The sequence below is a fragment of the Pan troglodytes genome, chromosome 9 (genome assembly GCF_028858775.2).
Source record: "Pan troglodytes isolate AG18354 chromosome 9, NHGRI_mPanTro3-v2.0_pri, whole genome shotgun sequence".
In the NCBI taxonomy this organism is placed as follows: Eukaryota; Metazoa; Chordata; class Mammalia; order Primates; family Hominidae; genus Pan; species Pan troglodytes.
In genome coordinates, this window is record NC_072407.2 from 132,164,892 (window position 1) to 132,188,510 (window position 23,619).

Below are 23,619 nucleotides of genomic sequence, written 5' to 3' on the forward strand. Positions count from 1 at the left end.
TTTAGAAGGCATAGCAAGGCCTATAGATTTTAGGTAGGAATAAAGAATGTTAAGAATCTATAGCTTAAAACAGTGACATAATCTGACTTAATTAAAAAAGAAAAGATGATTTTGGCTGCTATATGGAAAATGGATTAGGGGAAGAATGCAATCAGAGGCTACTTTGAAGGTTATTGCAGTAGTCAAGGCAAAAGATGGTGGTGACTTACAGTAGGGTGGCTACAGTACAGATTAGAAAAGTAGACAGGGATATATTTTATAGGCAGAGTTGACAGGACTTAAGGATTAACTACGAGGGAGATGAAGAGTGGTAAGGAAAAAAGATTAAGAATAATCCTCAGAGATTTTGCTTGAGAAATTAGGGGATAATGATGATGCTTACTGATGCTTACTGAAATGGGAGAAAGGCTGGAGAAGCAGGATTCAGACAAGGAGTTAGAAATCAAGAGTTCTGTCTTGGCCTTGTTAAATGTGAAATGCCCTTTATACATTTATGTGGAAATATCAAGCAGGGAGGGAGTTATGGGTATACAGATCAGACTTTGGCAGATGTTTTTCACAGCAGTCCGTACAGCACACATTCTGACTTTGCACACCATACAGTCTGTTTCAACCACTCAACTCTGCCATCCACAAACAATATGTCAGCAAATGAGCCTGGTTGTGTTCCAGTAATACTTGATTTACAAATAAAGGTGGTAGGCTGGAATTGGCCTGTGGTTCATAGTTTGCCAACACTTGGTACAGATACAATTTAAAGCAATGGGACTAGGTAGTTTTGGAAATGCTGGGGGAAAAAAAAAAGCCTTGTATAGGTACTCTAATTTATAATGTGATGATGCTACTTCATTACTTTGAAAAGTATACTGAAGTGAGGTTGTAATAAACTTCTACAACTCTTGAGATGAAATGCTTGAATTTGGAGTTGTAAACACAACCCTTAAGAGGTAACGAAATGCTATGTTAGTACTGACCGATCATCATCATCCGGAGGAGCATTAGTGCTAGACGTGCTTTGAAGTGTAGGCAACCCCTCAGAAACGCCTTCATCTACTGAGCCTGTGAATAAGAGAAAGAGGACCACTGTAATCCTTTGGTGTGAATAAGCCAAGATTGTAACTGAAAGCTATATTATATCTAAGCCTCTGACATATATTATCTAGTGTTCATATCCTGAATTATTAATCCAAAGTAGTGTTCTACATTTTTTTTTTTTTTTTTTTGAGACTGAGTCTCGCTCTGTCGCCCAGGCTGGAGTGCGGTGGCGCGATCTTGGCTCACTGCAAGCTCTGCCTCCCGGGTTCACGCCATTCTCCTGCCTCAGCCTCCCGAGTAGCTGGGACTACAGGCGCCTGCCACCACGCCCGGCTCATTTTTTGTATTTTAGTAGAGACAGGGTTTCACTGTGTTAGCCAGGATGGTCTCGATCTCCTGACCTTGTGATCCACCTGCTTCGGCCTCCCAAAGTGCTGGGATTACAGGCATGAGCCACCGCACCCGGCCGTGTTCTATATTTTTAAATGTTTGTGATTAAAAAAAAAACACATGTAAGATAGTAGTCTTATATTACTATTTAAGTTCTTTTAGAAATATTTCTTTGACACATTTCAGAAAGCAAGCAGGGCAATTCAAAAGTGAACAAAAATCCACATAAAACTGAATAATTAACCATTTAAGGAAACACTGAAATTCTTATTTTTTAAAACTTATTGAAGACATACAACTTGTTGTACAACTTTTATACAGAATTTAACAGATAAAGTGAACACCCAGGCAACCTCCACACACAAGCCACACGAAAGCACGGCCAGCATCCTGGAAGTCCCCATTCATCCTTCCCTGATCATAAACCCCTCCCTTCTCCAAAAGCTTCTTATGGTTATCATTTTCCTCCTCCCATTCTCTCACTTTTAAAAGTAATTTTATCTTGAATAGAAGTATCCATAAAGTAGGTATTCGTTCTTGCTGGAACACAACTTTGGCTGGACTAGGGCTGCTTCTGCCTACAGTGGCAGAGTTTAGTAGCTTTTGGTTGTGACAGAGACCATGTGGCAGTTATGTCTAAAACAGTTATCATTTTGCCTTTAAAGGAAAGTTTGCCAAGGCTTGCCATAAACAATACTTTTTAGTGTTGTCTGGCTGTTTTATATAAACTGGGTCATACTATATGTATTCTTTTGTCTTGCTTCTTTCCTCCAACATTGTGGACTCATCGTTTTTACGTGTAACCAAACTTTATTTTCATTGTTTATAATATTCATCATTATCCATGTTACTCTTGATGGACAGTTTTTTGGCTATTAAGAACAATGCTACCTCTGTGAATATCCTTAATGCACATAAGCATGCTTTTCTCCATGGTAAAGACTTAGGAATGGAGGTGGTACATATGTAGGAATGGAATTGCTAGGTCACTGAACACATTTATCTTCAACTTTATTAGAAAATACTAAACTCTTTCCAGAGTGACTGTACTAAATTCACATCACTGCTAGTATATCAGAGTTGTGCTGCTCCATATCCTTACCTCCTTACCAACATTTGGTATTGCTGGATTTTTAAGTTATTACCACTGGTTTTTAAAATTATTACCAACCTGGTGTATGTCTTACAATATTTCATGGTGGTTTGAATTGCATTTCCCTTATAACTACTGAGGTGAATCTAGTGTCACATATTTACAGAATCTCCCTTCCTCCCTCTTTTGTGAAATGCCAGAGTTGTCTGCCTTTTTAGCATAAGAGTTCTTTTCACAATTTGTATATAAGCCCTTGGTCAGTGATACATACTACAAATATCTTTCCCCATCCCATGGCTTTTTTTTTCACCCTTTCTAATGGCTTCTTCTGATGACCAAAGTTTAACATTTTAATTTAATCAATCCTTTTCTCATTGTTATGGCTTTTTGGTCTTGTTTTTAAAAAATCTTTCCCTGTCTGAAATTATCTTATGAAAAGTATCATGTTTTGTGCCTTATGTTTTTTCTTTAACCCACTGGAGTTGACTTTGTGACCGAATGTCATGAAAGGTCTGCCTTCTCTGCTCTGCAGTGCCTCCTGTGTTGTATGTCATGTGTAAATACATAGGTCTGTTTTCGGGTTTTCTATTAGTTCTATCTGCTTATCTGTCCTTGTATTAATGCCAATCTTTAGTTACTGTAGCTTTATAATAAATCTTGCTATCAAGTAGAGAAAGTTCTCTGCCCTTGTTCATTTGCTTTCTGAACATTCTGGCTATTTTTTGACTTCTGCATTCCTGTATACATTTGAGAATCAGCTTGTTGAATACAAGTGGAAATAAATATTCCATTTCTCCCCTTCTATTTGTTTAGAAGTTACACAATATTTTCCTATTTCTTTGTATTGGTTGCCTTAGAAATTAGAGATATACTTTGTTTACCAAAGTCTAAAGTTAAAACCTTTACTTCCTTCTGGATAATACAAAGATCCTAGAAGCTTTAACTCCATTTCCCACCACTTCCATCCTGCCATTTACAAATTGCCTGATATTTTACTTCTTTGTTCTGATTAAGCCCCACAGACATTATCATATATACATGTTCTCACATTTACCTCTGCCTTTGCTGTTCATTCTTGCAAATGAAACCACTCATCTATGCTCACTTCACTTCTGCCAAAAGTCCATTCTTTATAACTTTTTTGGCAATGATTTGCTGATGATCAATTCTTTTTGTTTGAAAACATATTTATATATTTTCAAATATAAATATTTCATTTATATATTTTTCAAATATAATTCATTCTTGAAAGACATTTTTACCCTGTGTAGAAATCTAGACTGGGAGCTATTTTCTTTCAGCACACTGAGGATATCATCCCACTGGTTTCTGGTGGTGGTAAAAAGTCATATTCTTTTGAAGGTAATGTCTTTTTACATTTTTTTTCCCTGAATTTTCTCTACAATGTATCTAGGTCTGTGTTTCTTTTTACTATTCCTGTTTGGGACTGGTGTCTTTCATCAAATCTGGAAAATTCTCAGCCAACCTCTCCTCTCTCTTTAGAGCTTCCATCAAACCTACATTTGTTGTCTTCCACACCCTTCTCCTCTTTGCTACTGCAGTTTCCACCACTGTGTCTCTCTCTGTGTAGCACTGAAGTAATTTCTTCTAGTTTATCTTTTAATTTCCTAATTCTCTTCTGTTGAGTGCAATGTGCTGCCAAAATGTTCACGGAGATTTTAATTTTGGTTATCATTTTTCTTTTCTAAAAGTCCCATTTGGTACTCCTTAAATCTGCTATGTCACTTTTTATAGTTTACTGTTCTCTGCAATTATTGTTCATGTTTATTTTGTTAAATACAGTAAGCATATTTACTTTATATCTGTGCTTGAAAACTACGCCAAGTGGCAATGCCAATATATTTCTGCTGCATTTAAAAAACACATTTTTTTTTTCCTGTTGGTTCTCTCTCTGCCTTGTTTTCTTGAGTACTCTGGTAATTTTTCGACTGGTTATTGCCCTTGAAAATTATTTGTAGGAAATTGAGTTGCTGAGGTCAGGATACATAATGCCCTTTTCCAGAGAAGTTTTATGTTTGCTTCTGCTAGGTTCCTGGGCAGCATTAGCTATATGAGATTCACTGTTTGAGATTCCTTGGCCTACCCACTCAAAGTCTGTGTTGTAACAATTTGTAAGTGGTCTAGCAGTAACTTCTCAGGGATGTGTTTTCCTCTCTTTTTCCTTTTCTAGTCTGCTCATTGCCAAGGCAGGTTTTTCTACAGTCTCCTGGAGTTTGGAGGACAGGGAGCAGGTTTAGTTCTGACAGTACAATCCCAAAGGACAATGCACATGAGCATGCTTTTCTCCACAGTATATACTTAGGAATGGAAGTGGTATATGTGTAGGAATGGAGCCGCTAGGTCACTGAATATATTTATCTTCAACCTTATTAGAAAATACTAAATTCTTTTCCAAAATGATTGTACTAAATTTACATCATTGCTAGCAGTATATCAGAGTTGTGTTGCTCCATATCCTTACCAACACTTGGTATTGCAGGATTTTTAAATTATTACCAATCAGGAACGTGTTACAATACACACATTAAGCAGGGAGCAGGTTTAGTTCTAATGTAAACCTGCTCCCTGCTTAATGTGTGGGGCAACTTTTCTAAGACTTTACAACTTTTACACACTCTGAGCTTTCAGTTTCATTTCTCCTGCTCTTTGAGTTGATCAACCAAAGCCCACTTGTGTTTTGGCAAATGTCTTAAAGGCAAAACTGATTTTAGTGCTCTGATGATCTACTTACCTCCCTGGGCCAGGCTTTCTCCCCTAATTTAACCTTGCAGTTCCTTGGCCATCTTTTCAGCTTTTCAAACAGTTTTAAAGTGAATTTTTAAAAACTTAAAATTTGTTGTTTGTGGTGGGACAGTAGACTCAAACAACCTAGCTTATTCTCATTAGGTAATGAACTCTGCCAATTTCTTTACTGAACACAAACCAGCTGTGTTGCACCAAATGAACAAATCTGAGCCTCTGAGAATTTCGGTCTTTTAATAGCAAACAAGCTTTTGGTTATAATATTTTAATGAAAATGAAAATGTGGCCGGGTGCAGTGGCTCATGCCTGTAATCCCAGCACTTTGGGAGGCCGACGTGGGTGGATCACAAGGTCAGGAGATCAAGACCATCCTGGCTAACACGGTGAAACCCCATCTCTACTAAAAGTACAAAAAATTAGCCGGGCGTGGTGGCGGGCACCTGTAGTCCCAGCTACTCGGGAGGCTTGAGGCAGGAGAATGGCGTGAACACGGGAGGCAGAGCTTGCAGTGAGCCAAGATCGCGCCACTGCACTCCAGCCTGGGCGACAGAGAGAGACTCTGTCTGGAAAAAAAAAAAAAAAAAAAAAGAAAATGTACTAACTGTAACAGTTTGTACACCACTACATACATGTGAACATTTAATAAGTATCATCTGCTAATGAACATATGGGATGAAATTTCCTTCTGATGAAGATTTGGAATCTAATACTTAAGTTTCCCTCTTTGGAACACTTGAATTGCTGTCATTAGGAAACAGATACATCATCCACTTAAGTAAAAAGCATTTTAAAGAACTAAATTTTAAGGCATCCAAACTTTATTTAATCACTTGTACTGGAAAACTTGTGACAGGGTTACATTTTGCCTTGACTTCTTAAATGAAGGACACCAAATAGAACTTATTTTTTGTTTCTTGATGACTCACCACAATCATAAAGAACACTCATTACTATACAGTGTTCTAATACTTGGCATATACTCTGAGGCTTTTGAAAATAGGCAGGACTATGTGTGTTTACATTCATTCCCAATTGCACCCCCATTCTTTCTGGTCTCCCCATTCCATCCCTTCTGGTGTATGTGTAGCATTTCTGTGTGTGTCTTTTCTTTTTCTTTCTCTATCAAACGGCATTTCTGCTTTTCCCCTATGTCTACTTATGCAAGTTACTCCCAGGTTCTTCTGACTTGTTTTTAATCCAGATGTAGGACAGAGAACCAGATAATGCTGCATTTTAAGAAAGAACTGTTTACTTGTCAGTATCTTCCCATTCTCAGTTTTTTCCTTAAAGAAAAGAAAAATAAACATTAACTTTTCAATCAGTCCTGGGATAAGAAACTGGAAAAACGCCAGTATTTAGAGTTGGTCCCATGGACATAAAGATCTATTTTACGGTATTCTGAACTTATTCAGAGCACAGACAATATTCAAGCTCACAGGCAAAGGCTTGCCAAAAAAATGCCTGGAGTTGTGATAAGGGTAGGCCAAGAAGACTGGCATTTGCTTCTCACTATCAGGCAGGCCATACTCTTTCTAGGAGGGAATGGACTCTTGGTGAGGTGAGAATAAAAACCACACTGTCTGGGACTGATTCTAGTACCGTCAAAGGTTTGTTTAAAAAGCTGGTTGAAAAGAACTAAAATGCAGTACAAGATACATCTAGCAGATAGTCCTTCTTAAAACAAATCCATCTCTACATTCTAAAATGTCTAGATCCCCTAATTCAATGGATAGAGAGCATGCAAAGCAAAGCAAAACTATTTTCCCTCACCCATGGCTACTGAATGCACCAACAGCTAAAAATGAAAGCCACTCCAAGCTAAAATGAGTTAAAACAGACTTTTGGAATTCTATGTATACTGTGGAGGTAAACACATAGTGTTATATCACTTATGCAACTATCAGCAAAAAATAAATTTTGTGCAACTGTTTTTCTTGAAATGATGGTTTTTGCAAATAACACAAGTAATCATATGAATTGGAATTTCAGTTAAACTGATTTAACAGCAGAATATATACACATATATATACACACACACATATATATATACACACACATATATATGCACAATATTACTTTCCTGAGGTGACAGTGATGTTTCTTAAATTATTAAAATGAAGTTTCCTTTCTACCCTATAGGGATTCTGTTCTCAGTGGTAGTGAGGCTAAGAATTCTGGTCAGACACTTTTCACCTTGTGAAACAGTAAAACTGATTCACAGAGACAATCAGCTTTATATGGGTCAGGGCTAGCTTATCAAGACAGAGTCGACTCTCTCCCCAATTAGAAGTGCTGTATGATAGCTTCTGTTGCATCAAACTCAAGTTGCTGCTGCCACTGTTCAGGTATTCAAGATACTTACAAAGATCCCTCTGAAATTGAAAAGCAATTACAGTGGTCATCTCCTACTGAGTATTTACCATGTGCCAGGCATTGTTCTAAAAGGTTTTCAATATAAGATCTCAATTTATACTTGAAAAAGAGAAACATCTTCCAACATTCAGAAACAGGCTTGGCACTCATTTAGGGGTGGGGCCTGGTCCTTACAGCCACAGTATTCTCCTGGGGAACATAAACAGTCTCACAAAACAACATAAAATCAAGTCACTCTGTGACCCTTATTTAAAGCGAGACTAAAAAACACTTTTATTTGTGCAATCACAAACATACCAGTCATCCCCATCTCTCACTGGCTAATGAGTCACTACTGCTATAGATTCACTTTAGTCTGCATTCCTAGATAGTATTTATTAAGATACTCAATAACAGAATTCTCTCTCCTTTCTGACATCACCAGTCCTGAGCAAACCTCACTTCCTTGAACCCTCCCTAACAGAGAGTAAGCATCCCTGAAATCACCCAACACAAGGCCAAATCCTGCGCTAAGGCCTTTTTAACACCTTCTTACTGACAACCAGCTCTAAAAACCCCATGGTGTATAATCTCCCTTGTTGCAAATGAGCAACAAACTCAACCTGTTCAATCATAGGTGGTCTTTGGCTATAGGGCCCAGGCAGAAATAAAGATCCACTGAGATTCAGCTAAATTCCTTGTTGCTTCGTCCTGGGATCCTGGATGAGAGGGCAGATATAAAATCCCTTTTGAGGTGCCACCTGCCCTTGGCTGGGATTTAAGTTCATGCTGAATTAAGCTCAAATAGTTCAATGAAGCCCTTCACTGTCAGGTTTGTTTTGTTTTCCTAGAAACAGTCTTTTGAAAATATTTTGGTTATTCAGATTGTGTTGCTCCTTGGTGAAATTGTTTTCTAGGCTAACACCTGCTCTGAAGATCATCTGCCTGCCTGCCTACTGTGTTAACGGCCTACAAGAGAAATAAACTATAATGAGAAGATGAACACAGGTTGGATTAGTTCATCTGAACTGGCCCTGGAGGCCAAGTTCAGATCTCTGACTGGCAAAACCATTTCAAAACTTTACAAGGTATAACACAGATGAACTGTGAAAACATTATGGTAAAAACATAAGCCAGTGAGAAAAAAAACCCACGTATTTCATGATCCCACTGATATAAAATATCCAGAATAGGCAACTATTAATATTTACAGTGGTTTGCCTAGGAGTGGGGATGGGGTTAGAATGACTAGAGAGTTATCTTTTTAAGTAACAAGGCCCAACCTAAAACCAGCAGTCTTTTTTCTCCTTTAAATTTGTTGTATTTATTGCTTTTATTTGCTGCAAGTTGATACTGAATTTTACAACCTTTCCATGGGCAAGTGGCAACAAAAGGAACTTAAAACAGCAGGTAAAATCCTATCTGAACTAATTTCATGGATAATCAAATTATTATTTTGGAAATTTGAAAATAATACACTAAACATTATATTTTCTATCCCTAGAAAGACAAGATACCTCTCAGAGATGTTCTTTAACAAATTAGTAAGTAAAATTAAATACTCTTATGGAACTTACAGGGGAAAAAGTACCATGCACATCTTCCTTTTCTCCCTCTCAAATTTACTGACTGCCTTCAATACCGCAAGGAATTTTCTGTATGGCTTTGTTTTAGTATGCAAGTTTGGAGTTAAGATTGGTTTGTTGAGAGTGATTAGTACATTTGCCATGAAGGCAAGGAAAAAACATCATATTGGAGTTGGGCATGGTGGCTCACGCCTGTAATCTCAGCACTTTGGGAGGCTGAGGCAGGCGATCACTTGAGGTCAGGAGTTCGAGACCAGCCTGGCCAACATGGTGAAATCCTGTCTCTACTAAAAATACAAAAATTAGCCAGGTGTGGTGGCAGGCACCTGTAATCCCAGCTACTTGGGAGGCTGAGGCAGGACAATTACTTGAACTCAGGAGGCAGAGGTTGCAGTGAGCTGACATCACACCACAGCACTCCAGCCTGAGCAACAGGGCAAGATACTGGCTCAAAAAACCACAAAAACAAAACAAAAAAACACAAGAAACAAACCACATTGGGATTATCTGATTCAGAGCGGTTCCCATGTCTGCTTTATAGAATCCATTTATAATAATATATAGGTAACAGATTCTACTTATATAACTGAAAGATTTGTTCTACTTATTAACTCTTGTTAATAACATCATAAAGGGCTGGGTGCAGTAGCTTAGGCCTGTAATCCCAGCACTTTGGGAGGCTGAGGTGGGTGGATCACTTGAGGTCAGGAGTTTGAGACCAACCTGGCCCACATGGTGAAACTCCATCTCTACTAAAAATACAAATATTAGTTGGGTGTGGTGGTGTGTGCCTGCAGTCCCAGCTACTTGGGAGGCTGAGGCAGGAGAATTGCTTGAACCCAGGAGGCAGAGGTTGTAGTAAGCTGAGATCATGCTACTGCATTCCAGCCTGGGTGACAGAGCGAGACTCAGTCTCAAACAAAAACAAAACTACCATAAAGGCAAAACCTGAACTGATTATATATACTTGGGAGTGGTAAAGGATGACTATTTCACATGCCTAACTAAATATCTTAGATATTTAGACAGATTAATATTTGGGTTCCTACTTTCTTAAATGATTAAAATTATAATTATTCAGTAGGCAGTTCGTTACTCAGAAGGTACCAAGGTGTTTTCAATTACTGACTCTGGTAGTTTAGTAAAAACTTGGTTGTATCAACAAATAGCTATGATTTCTTGAAATTAAATATTTTGTTGGATGTGTTCATGTAAATTCTTCACAACTATTTTGACCCCAATTCAGGAATATGAACTTCAGTGGCTGCTGTGGGTGACATTATTTCCCCCAGAAAGACGCTACGTCTTGGCTGCTGGCAAGATGGCCGAATAGGAACAGCTCCAGTCTGCAGCTCCCAGTGAGACCAACACAGAAGGCAGGTGTCTGCATTTCCAATGAGGTACCCTGTTCATCTCACTGGGACTAGTTAGGCAGTGGGTGCAGCCCACAGAGGGTGAGCAGAAGCAGGGTGGGGCGTTACCTCACCCAGGAAGTGCAAGGAGCCAAGGAAAGCAGTGAGGGACTGTGCTATCTGGCCCAGATACTATGCTTTCCCCACAGTTTTTGCAATCTGCAGACCAGGAGATTCCCTCGTGTGCTACATCACCAGGGCTCTGGGTTTCAAGCACAAAACTGGGCGGCTGTTTGGGCAGACACCAAGCTAGCTCTTCTTTTTTCACACACCAGTGGTGCCTGGAACCACAGTGAGACAGAACCATTCACAGAACCTTTGCAGCCCCCTGCAAAGGGGGCTGAAGCCAGGGAGCCAAGTGGTCTCACTCAGCAGGTCCCACTCCCACAGAGCCCAGCAAGCTAAGAACCACTGGCTTGAAATTCTCACTGCCAGCACAGCAGTCTGAAGTTGACCTGGGACGATCAAGCTTGGTCGGGGGAGGGGCATCCGCCATTACTGAGGCTTGAGTAGTTGGTTTTCCCCTGACAGCGCTAAAAAGGCCTGGAAGTTCCAACTGGGCAGAACTCAACACAGTGTGGCACAGTGGCTGTGGCCAGACTGCCTCTTTAGATTCCTCTTCATTGGGCAGGGCATCTCTGAAAGAAAGACAGCAGCCCCAGTCAGGGCTTATAGATAAAAATCCCATCTCACTGGGACAGAGCACCTGGGAGAAGGGGCGGCTGTGGGCGCAGCTTCAGTGGACTTAAACGTCCCTGCCTGCGGGTTCTGAAGAGAGCAGCGGATACTCACAAGGAGGGTTCTACCAGCACAGTGCTTGACTTCTGCTAAGGGACAGACTGCCTCCTCAAGTGGGTGCCTGACCCCCATGCCTCCTGACTGGGAGAGACTTCCCAACAGGGGTGACAGACACCTCATACAGGAGAGCTCCGGCTGGCATCAGGCCGGTGCCCCTCTGGGATGAAGCATCCAGAGGAAGCAGCAGGCAGCAATCTTTGCTGTTCTGCAGCCTCCGCTGGTGATACCCAGGCAAATAGGGTCTGGAGTGGACCTCCAACAAACTGCAGCAGACCTTCAAAAGAGGGGCCTGTTAGAAGAAAAACTAACAAACAAAAAGCAATAACATCAACATCAACATCAACATCAACATCAACAAAAAGAACCTCCACACAGACGCCCCATCCAAACCCATCCAAAGGTCACTAGCCTCAAAGATCAAAGATAGATAAATCCACGAAGATGAGGAAAAACCAGCACAAAAATGCCGAAAATTCCAAAAACCAGAATGCCTCTTCTCCAAATGATTGCAACTCCTCTCCAGCAAGGGCACAACACTGGACAGAGAATGAATTTGACAAATCGACAGAAGTAGGCTTCAGAAGGTGGGTAATAACAAACTCCTCTCCACTAACGGAGCATGTTCTATCTCACCCAATGCAAGGAAGCTAAGAACCTTGACAAAAGGTTACAGGAACTGCTAACTAGAATAACCCGTTAACAGAAGAACATAAATGACCTGATAGAGCTAAAAAACACAGCATGAGAACTTCACAAAGCATACACAAGTATCAATAGCTGAATGGATCAAGCGGAAGACAACAGAGAATGAAGATCAACTTACTGAAATGAGGCATGAAGACAGGATTAGAGAAAAAAAGATTGAAAAGGAACAAACAAAGCCTCCAAGAAATATGGGACTATGTGAAAAGACCAAACCTACAATTGACTGAGGTCCCTGAAAGTGACAGGGAGAAATGAACCAAGTTGGAAAACACACTTCAGAATATTATCCAGGACAACTTCCCCAACCTAGCAACACAGGCCAACATTCAAATTCAGGAAATACAGAGAACATCATTAAGATACTCCTCGAGAATAGCAACCCCAAGAGACATAATCATCAGATTCTCCAAGGTTGAAATGAAGGAAAAATGTTAAGGGCAGCCAGAGAGAAAGGTCAGGTTACCTACAGAGGGAAGCCATCAGACTAACAGCAGATCTCTCTACAGAGAGTGGGGGCCAATATTCAAATTGTTAAAGAAAAGAATTTTCAATCCAGAATTTCATATCCAGACAAACTACGTTTCATAAGTGAGAAATAAAATCCTTTACAGACAAGCAAATGCTGAGGGATTTTGTAACCACCAGGGTTGCCTTACAAGAGCTCCTGAAGGAAGCACTAAATATGGAAAGGAAAAACTGGTACCAGCCACTGCAAAAACACACCAAAATACAAAGACCAATGACATTATAAAGAAACTGCATCAACGAATGTGCAAAATGACCAGCTAGCATCATGATGACAGGATCAAATTTGCATATAACAATATTAACCTTAAATGTAAATGGGCTAAATGCCCCAATTAAAAGACACAGACTGGCAAACTGGATAAATAGTTGAGACCCATTGGTGTGCTGTGTTCAGGAGACCTATCTCATGTGGGTCAAAGACACACACAGACTCAAAATAAAGGAATGGAGGAATATTTACCAAGCAAATGGAAAGAAAAAAAAGAAGCAGGGGCTGCAATCATAGTCTCTGATAAAACAGTCTTTAAACCAACAAAGATCAAAAAAGACAAAGAAGGGCATTATATAATGGCAGACGGATCAATGCAACGAGAAGAGCTAACTATCCTAAATACATATATACGCAATACAGAAGCACCCAGATTCATAAAACAAGTTCTTAGAGACCTACAAAGAGACTTAGACTCCCACACAATAATAGTGGGAGACTTTAACACCCCACTGTCAATATTAGACAGATCAACGAGACAGAAAATTAACAAAGATATTCAGGACTTGAACTCAGCTCTGGACCAAGCAGACCTAATAGACAGCTATAGAACTCTCCACCACAAATCAACAGAATATACATTCTTCTCAGCACCGCATGGCACTTATTCTAAAATAGACCACATAATTGGAAGTAAAACATACCTCAGCAAATGCAAAAGAATGGAAATCATAACAAACAGCCTCTCAGACCACAGTGCCATCAAATTAGAACTCAGGATTAAGAAACTCACTCTATCAGAGGTACAAAGAGGAGCTGGTACCATTCCTTCTGAAACTACTCCAATCAGTAGAAAAAGAGGGAATCCTCCCTAACTCATTTTATGAGGCCAGCACCATCCTGATACCAAAGCCTGGCAGAGACACAACAAAAAGAATTTTAGACCAATATCACTGATGAACATCAATGCAAAAATCCTCAATAAAATACTGGCAAACCAAATCCAGCAGCACATCAAAAAGCTTATCCACCATGATCAAGTGGGCTTCATCCCTGGGATGCAAGGCTGGTTCAACATATGCATATCAATAAATGTAATCCAGCATATAAACAGAACCAAAGACAAAAACCACATGATGATATCAACAGATGCAGAAAAGGCCTTTGACAAAATTCAACAGCCCTTCATGCTAAAAACTCTCAATAAATTAGGTATTAATGGGATGTATCTCAAAATAATAAGACCTATTTATGACAAATCCACAGCCAATATCATACTGAATGGGCAAAAACTAGAAGCATTCCCTTTGAAAACTGGCACAAGACAGGGATGCCCTTTCTCACCACTCCTATTCAACACAGTGTTGGAAGTTCTGGCCAGGGCAATCAGGCAGGAGAAAGAAATAAAGGGTATTCAATTACGAAAAGAGGAAGTCAAATTGTCCCTGTTTGCAGATGACATGATTGTATATTTAGAAAACCCCATTGTCTCAGCCCAAAATCTCCTTAAGCTGATAAGCAACTTCAGCAAAGTCTCTGGATAAAAAAATCAATGTGCAAAAATCACAAGCATTCTTATATACCAATAACAGAGAAACAGTGAGCCAAATCATGAGTGAACTCCTGTTCACAATTGCTTCAAAGAAAAGAAAATACCTAGGAATCCAACTTACAAGGGACATGAAGGACCTCTTCAAGGAGAACTATAAACCACTGCTCAATGAAATAAAAGACGATACAAACAAATGGAAGAACATTCCATGCTCATGGATAGGAAGAATGAATATCGTGAAAATGGCCATACTGCCCAAGGTAATTTATAGATTCAATGCCATCCCCATCAAGCTACCAATGACTTTCTTCACAGAATTGGAAAAAACTACTTTAAAGTTCACATGGAACCAAAAAAGAGCCTGCATTGCCAAGTTAATCCTAAGCCCAAAGAATAAAGCTGGAGGCACCACACTACCTGACTTCAAGCTATACTAGAAGGCTACAGTAACCAAAACAGCATGGTACTGGTACCAAAACAGATATAGACCAATGGAACAGAACAGAGCCCTCAGAAATAATACCACACATCTACAACCATCTGATCTTTGACAAACCTGACAAAAACAAGAAATGGGGAAAGGATTCCCTATTTAATAAATGGTGCTGGGAAAACTGGCTAGCCATATGTAGAAAGGTGAAACTGGGTCCCTTCCTTACACATTACACAAAAATTAATTCAAGATGGATTAAAGACTTAAATGTTAGACCTAAAACCATAAAAACCCTATAAGAAAACCTAGGCAATACAATTCAGGACATAGGCACGGGCAAGGACTTCATGTCTAAAACACCAAAAGCAATGGCAACAAAAGCCAAAATTGACAAATGGGATCTAATTAAACTAAAGAGCTTCTGCACAGCAAAAGAAACTACCATCAGAGTGAACAGGCAACCTACAGAATGGGAGAAAATTTTTACAATCTACTCAACTGACAAAGGGCTAATATCCAGAATCTACAAAGAACTCAAACAAATTTATAAGAAAAAAACAAACAACAACCCCATCAGAAAGTGGGAGAAGGATATGAACAGACACTTCTCTAAAGAAGACATTTATGTAGCCAAAAGACACATGAAAAAATGCTTATCATCACTGGCCATCAGAGAAATGCAAATCAAAACCACAATGAGATACCATCTCACACCAGTTAGAATGGCGATCATTAAAAAGTCAGGAAACAACAGGTGCTGGAGAGGATGTGGAGAAACAGGAACACTTTTACACTGTTGGTGGGACTGTAAACTGGTTCAACCATTGTGGAAGACAGTGTGGCGATTCCTCAGGGATCTAGAACTAGAAATACCATTTGACCCAGCCATCCCATTACTGGGTATATACCCAAAGGATTATAAATCATGCTGCTATAAAGACACGTGCACACGTATGTTTATTGTGGCACTATTCACAATAGCAAAGACTTGGAACCAACCCAAATGTCATCAATGATAGACAGGATTAAGAAAATGTGGCACATATACACCATGGAATACTATGCAGCCATAAAAAAGGATGGGTTCATGTCCTTTGCAGGGACATGGATGAAGCTAGAAACCATCATTCTCAGCAAACTATCACAAGGACAAAAAACCAAACACTGCATGTTCTCACTCATAGATGGGAATTGAACAATGAGAACACTTGGACACAGGAAGGGGAACATCACACACTGGGGCCTGTTGTGGGGCGGGGGGAGGGGGAAGGGATAGCATTAGGAGATATACCTAATGTAAATGACGAGTTAATAGGTGCAGCACACCAACATGGCACATGTATACATATGTAACAAATCTGCACGTTGTGCACATGTTCCCTAGAACTTAAAGTATAATAAATAATAATATAATAATAATAATAAAAGAAACTCATTCAAAACTGCACAACTACATGGAAACCAAACAACCTGCTCCTGAATGACCACTGGGTAAATAACGAAATTAAGGCAGAAATAACGAAGTTCTCTGAAACCAATGAGAACAAAGAGACAAGGTACCAGAATCTCCGGGACATGCTAAAGCACAGTTGAGAGGGAAATTTATAGCACTAAATGCTCACATCAGAAAGTGAGAAAGATGTAAAATCTATACCTTAACATCACAATTAAAAGAACTAGAGAAGCAAGAGCAAACAAATTCAAAAGCTAGCAGAAGACAAGAAATAACTAAGAACAGAGCAGAACCGAAAGAGACACACGAAAAGCCCTTCAAAAAACTAATGAATCCAGGAGCTGGTGTTTTGAAAAGATTAACAAAATAGATAGACTGCTAACCAGATTAATAAAGAAGAAGAGAGAGAATAATCAAATAGACACAATAAAAAATGATAAAAGGGATGTCATTATTGATCCCAGAGAAATACAAACTACCATCAGGGAATACTATAAACACCTCTTTGCAAATAAACTAGAAAATCTAGACGAAAATTCCCGGACATATACACCCTCCCAAGACTAAACTAGGAAGAAGCTGAATCCCTGAATAGACCAATAACAAATTCTGAAGTTGAGGCAAAACCTCAAAAAAAAAAAAAAAAAATCAACACCCCTTCATGCTATAAACTCTCCTGAAATAGCCTACCAACCAAAAAAAGCCCAGCACCAGACAGATTCACCAGACAGATTCACAGCTGAATTCTACCAAAGGTACGAAGAGAAGCTGGTACCATTCCTAACAACAGAAAAAGAGGGACTCCTCCCTCACTCATTTTATGAGGTCAGCAACATCCTGATTCCAAAACCTGGCAGAGGCACAACACAAAAAAAGAAAATACCAGGCCAATATACCTGATGAACATTGATGTGAAAGTCCTCAATAAAATACTGACAAACTGAATCCAGCAGAATATCAAAAAGCTTATCCACCAGGATCGAGTTGGCTTCATCCCTGGAACGCAAGGCTGGTTCAACACACGCAGATCAATAAACGTAATCCATCATGTAAAACACAACCAATGACAAAAACCACGATTATCTCAATAGACGCAGAAAAGGCCTTCAATAAAATTCAACACCCTGGCTGGGCGCGGTGGCTCACGCCTGTAATCCCAGCACTTTGGGACGCCAAGGCGGGCGGATCACGAGGTCAAGAGATCGAGACCATCCTGGCCAACATGGTGAAATCCCATCTCTACTAAAAATACAAAAATTAGCTGGGTGTGGTGGCATGCGTCTGTAGTCCCAGCTACTCAGGAGGCTGAGGCAGGAGAATTGCTTGAATGAGCTGAGATCACACCACTGCACTCCAGCCTGGTGACAGAGACTCCATCTCAAAAATAAATAAATAAATAAAAATTAAAAATAAAAAAAAATTCAACACCCCTTCATGCTAAAAACTCTGAATAAACGAGGTACTGATGGAACATATCTCAAAATATTAAGAGCTATTTATGACAAATCCATAGACAGTATCATACCTAATGAGTAAAAGCGAAAGCATTCCCTTTGAAAACCGGCACAAGACAAGGATGCTCTCTCTCACCACCCCTATTCAACACAGTACTGGAAGTTCTGGCCAGAGCAATCAGGCAAGAGAAAGAAAGAGTATTCAAATAGGAAGAGAGGAAGTCAAGGGTATTCAAATAAGAAGAGAGAAGGTCAAATCGTCTCTGTTTGCAGATGACATAATTGTATATTTAGAAAACCCCACTGTCTCAGCCCCAAAACTCCTTAAGCTGATAACTTCAGCAAAGTCTCGGGATACAAAATCAATGTGCAAAAATCACAAGCGTTCCTATACACCAGTAATAGACAAGCAGAGAGCCAAATCATGAGTGAACGTCCATTCACAATTGCTACAAAGAAAATAAAATACCCAAAAACACAACTTGCATGTTCAGCACATGCATCCCAGATCTTAAAAAAAAAAAAAAAAAAAGTACATCTTAATCCTTGCTACCAATGTATGTGACCTTATTTGGAAATAGGGTCTTTGCAGATGTAATCAAGTTAAGATGAGGTCATGCTGGATTAGGGTGGGACCTGAATCCAATGACTGGTGTCCTTTTAGGGAGAGAGAGATTTGAAGCCAGTGGCAAAACAGAGAGACAGGGAAGGTCATGTGAAGACGAATGCATATACTAAAGTACAATATCATATACTGGAGCTACAAGCCAAAGAACACCAAGGATTGTGGGCAGCTGCCACAGGCTGGAAGAGACAAGGAAGGATTCTTCCCTACAATCTTCAAAGAGAGAAAGATCCTTCAAAGGGAGCTAACACCTGTCGTTCAGATTTCTGGCCTCTGACTATGAGAGAATAAATTTTTTTTAAACCATTCAGTTTGCGGTACTTTGTTGCAGCAGCCCAGGGAAACTCACACAGAGGGTAAAAGCACAAGAAACTAACAAAGTTAATATGGTCTTCCTGGTTCTCCAATATTTTGGACAAATCTTTATTATTCACTAGTGGCTTTTCTTCTATCCCTTCCCAAACCTGAATATAGGTATTCCCCAAGGTATCCCCTTGGTTTTGGCTCTTCTGTTTTTCCTATTGAGATTGAATTTGCCACTACTAGTAGAAAAGTCCCAAGTTGGGAATCTCACTTATCTTTTCTACTGCTTTTGAAATGACACTGCTTGATCTTCATCCAAGCACAATTTACACAGAATTGACCTTGATAATTTACTCTCAAAACTGGATTCCCACCACCTTCCACTGATTTTCATATGGCAATAACTGCATTTAATAGATGCTAAAATGCTATTGATTCATATGATTGCCATTATTCTCTATAGCACTAAGGAAGAAAAAAGCAACTGTAGAAGACTGCCAACTGTAAGACATATCTGGATTCAGAAATAACAAAATATGAAAAATTATGACTTAGAATCAATGGAATATAATAAAATGTTACCATTATTTGCTAGTCATCAGAATACTTTAACCTCTCCTGTTCTTTCAATATACATATTCAGTATCATCAGGTACTAAGTCTTTCTTTACAAAGTCTTGTAATATCTATTTTCTTTCACATGGTTTTAAGTCTTCATTCACACCAAGATAAGTGCACTGCAATTGGTCTCTGAGACTGTCTCTGTACAGCCAAACTCACTGCATGTCAATAACAGTTTTCCTAAAATATCTGCATGTTTTTGTTTTTATCCCTTTAATGTAGACTCCTTACTACCTACCACTAAGATAAAATCCAAGTTTACTTGGCCTACTTGTGGCAGACATTGCTAGTTGCATACTCAATATCCATTTTGCTCTAATTTTGTTCAAGGCATTTAGGTACGCAACTAATATACATTATCTTCCCAGATTCCCTTGCAGCTAGGAAAGACTATGAGACACAGACTAGCAGAAGTTTTTTAGGGATTTCTGAGAACATAGGTGCTTTCTTGATACAAAGCATTGCCCCTTTCTAGAATACAAAGCTGAAGATGAAATGAGCATCTTATGGATGAAACCAACAAAGTAAAGATGGCAGATTATAAATATACAAGTTGCCTAGGCCACTGATTATATTGCAGATTCACTGTACCAGCCCTGGACTTTTATTCCTGAACACTTTGTGATAAAAAATCACAAGCATTCCTGTGCACCAGTAACAGAGAGCCAAATCACGAGTGAACTCCCATTCACAATTACTACAAAGAGAATAAAATACCTAGGAATATAACTTACAAGGGATGTGAAAGACCTCTTCAAGAACTACAAACCACTGCTCAAGAAAATAAGAGAGGACACAAATATATGGGAAAACATTCCATGCTCATGGATAGGAAGAATCAATATCGTGAAAATGGCCATATTGCCCAAAGTAATTTATAGATTCAGTGCTATCCCCATCAAGTTACCATTGACTTTCTTCACGGAATTGGAAAAAACTCCTTTAAATTTCATATGGAAATTTAATGAGATACCATCTCACACCAGTTAGAATGGTGATCATTAAAAAGTCTGGAAACAACAGATGCTGTTGAGGATGTGGAGAAATAGGAAATGCTTTTACACTGTTGGTGGGACTGTAAACTAGTTCAACCATTGTGGAAGACAGTGTGGCGATTCCTCAAGAATCTAGAAACAGAAATACCATTCGACCCAGCCATCCCATTACTGGGTATACACCCAAAGGATTATAAATCTTTCTACTATAAAGACACATGCGCACATATGTTTACTGCGGCACTATTCACAATAGCAAAGACTTGGAACCAACCCAAATCCCCGTCAATAATAGATTGGATAAAGAAAATGTGGCACATGTACACCATGAAATACTATGTAGCCATAAAAAAGAATGAGTTCATGTCCTTTGCAGGGACATGGAGGAAGCTGGAAACCATCATTCTCCGCAAACTATCACAAGAACAGAAAACCAAACACCACATGTTCTTACTAATAAGTGGGAGTTAAACAATGAGAACCCATGTACACAGGGAGGGGGACATCACACAGTGGGGCCTGTTGGGGGATGGGGGGCTAGGGGAGAGATAGGATTAGGATAAATACGTAACGCAGATGAAGGGCTGATGGGTGCAGCAAACCACCATGGCATGTGTATACCTATGTAACAAAACTGAACGTTCTGAACATGTACCCCAGAATTTGAAATAAAAAAAGAAAAAAATACTGCCAGAGAAAACAATTATAAATCATTTTATTTTCAATCTAAAAAGATAAATAAATAAATAATAAAGAAAAAATAAATAAAACTCTGCTACAGTTAATTTACTGCAGAAGGGATTCCATCACCTGCACTTAAATGCAAACCCTACTGAAACTAGGATTCGAGGCTCTTCACAGCCTGCGCTCAACCACTCCTTTTGTCTTATCTCCCACTATTCCCTACAGTTTCAGGCATCTGTACTTATTTACATCATTTTGCACTGAATTCACTGTTTACCAAACATACAATGCTCTTCCGTACCTCTGTGTTTGCATATATGCTCTGTGTTTTTATGTTTTCACAGAAATGACATTCCCACACTTGGGTAAACTCTTACTTATTGCGTAAGACCCACTCAAACATATAGTGTAACTTGCTCTTTCCTTTGTTGCAACCATACTACTTTGTTCACACCTCCAGATGAGCACTTTTGATAGTTCACTGTAATCATTTACTTACATATCTGCTTCCCCAATTAGATGATTAACCTAATTGTCATTGCAGGGACTATGTGTTTTTCTTTATGTATCATCAATGTTTGCTTGGCACATGGTAAGTTTTCAATACATATGAAGAATAAAACACAAACTGGATTTAACTGCTTTTTTGTGTATGTGTATCTGCCTTTGTCCCAGCAGATATCATTCAATTATTTTTATCTTCCCCAATGTGCAACTTGTAAAAAATAAACGATAGTGCTAATAGCATCTCAAGCAAATCCAGTTACCATGTTTTACTCTTCTTTATATTTCCTATATGACCGAGCACAAAACTTTTTATCTAACAGGAACTTAAAAATGTTTGAATTGACTTTATAGCACCAAGAAAAACACAGAAGGCATTATACCTATAGAGGAAGACTGTGGACTAATCAGAAGGTCCTCTTGGACTTGTTCACTTCCTGGAACTGTCTGCTGATCACTCAGTGAACTCTGAGATGCACTGACAGGCTGGGACACTTCCTCGTGGACCTCCTCATCACTTAATCTTTCTACTTTGACCCGGACATCTTCTTCGGTACCTAAAGGCAAGGTAGTTTTTGTGCTCTCACAAGTCACATAATCAGCCATTCTTCTACCGGTCTCAGATGGGCCAGGTAATTCTAAAGTCCGGGTATTTTCTGCTTGCTTAACTTTCTCAGGCTGAATCCTTCGATCAATTCCAAAAGGAAAAGTCCAAGGAAAAGCTAAGGAAGAGTCAACTGGTTGGTTTCTATTTTCTGAGTAGGAAGCTGAAGAATTCAATACCTGGGGTGAGCTTGTTTGTGTGCCACACTTTACAGGACTTTCAGGAGACATAACAATGTAGCTTTTGCGCTTTCTTCGGGATTCTCGGCAGACAGGAATCGTTCTTTCTACCACACTGCACTCTGAGGACACGGGAGAAATGCTCCCATCTCGAGAAGTAAAATTGCAGTTAGAATTATTTTCTTGTCCAGCATCTAGACCCTTTTCAGGTTGGCTGTTGGGTGTATTCCATAAAATGCTTGATTTCATGAACTCTGAGCAGGTGCTGGCAACACTGAACATTTGCATATAGCTGGCTGCTGCTAGAACATCAATAATATTTTCTGTGTTAATTGATAGAGTGGCTGTGTAAGCATATTCTAAAAGAGGTATAAAGCCAGTCACTGTAACATGATGCAGATCCAACACATTCTTGTTCTCATCCTCGGCTTGGCCTACAAGTTTGGTGCGAAAGAAATCACTGCAAGCTGCTAGTACCACCTTATGTGCCCGGAAGATTTTGTCCTGGACACGAATAGTGATATCACAAAAATGTCCATCATTTCGCAGCATATTTAGCTTTCCAAGCATTTCCTGGCTGTGGGAAGAGGAGCTATGAGTAAATGTTTTCACACCCATCTTTTACTTCCTCTTCTACAGATGCTCTTCAAGGATGCAAATAAATCAGAAATGTCCTAAAAAATACATAAAATAGAGCATTAATTGATATTTTAGTGGTTTAAAATGTGATTTAGATCATTTTCATGTGGCCACTGTACTAAATTAAAAAGCTGAAAGATGGTAGTGAGAGAGAAACTTCAAGGTAGGGACTGTATAGAAATATATTCTCCTTATCTGCCTTCCAAACTGTCCAATCAGTGAAGTCTGTGAACCAATTTTTTTGTTGTTGTTGTTTTGTTTTTGAGACAGAGTCTTGCTCTGTCGCCCAGGCTGGAGTGCAGCGGGGTGGTCTTGGCTCACTGCAACCTCTGCCTCCCGGGTTCAAGCAATTCTCCTGCCTCAGCCTCCCGAGTAGCTGGGATTACAGGCACCCGCCATCATGCCTGGCTAAGTTTTGTATTTTTGTAGAGATGGGGTTTCACCATGTTGGCCAGGCCGGTCTTGAACTCCTGACCTCAGGTGATAGGCCTGCCTAGGCCTCCCAAAGTGCTGGGATTACAGGCGTGAGCCACCATGCCCGGCCTGTGAACCAGCGTTTTAATGAGCTGCAGGGCTGCAACAGTTTGTAAATAATGACAATTATAGAGTGTCTTCTATGTGCCAGACAGTATTTGAAATGCTTCACATTTAATAATTAGTTGATTGTCATCATATCTCTATCAGTAGGCGTATTATCATTACT

The 23,619-nt window shown here is 39.5% G+C and overlaps 1 protein-coding gene across 18 annotated transcripts in view; it reads right to left on the bottom strand.

Moving 5' to 3' along the window:
* Positions 1–23,619, bottom strand: part of ZBTB44 (zinc finger and BTB domain containing 44) — an 87,648-nt gene that overhangs the window by 12,143 nt on the left and 51,886 nt on the right. For 16 of the 18 annotated variants that reach the window (XR_010147349.1, XR_010147352.1, XR_010147350.1 and 13 more), the window contains exons 2-3: positions 21,878–22,951; positions 975–1,059 (exon numbers count right to left, since the gene is read on the bottom strand). Coding sequence is in view for 10 of the 18 variants with exons in the window: in XM_016922293.4 (XP_016777782.1) it covers positions 975–1,059; positions 21,878–22,895 (1,103 nt within the window). In the remaining 8 variants the exon portion in view is untranslated. The remainder of the gene's footprint in view (positions 1–974; positions 1,060–21,877; positions 22,952–23,619) is intronic. The other 2 variants (XM_054662860.2, XM_054662862.2) reach the window with 1 other exon arrangement.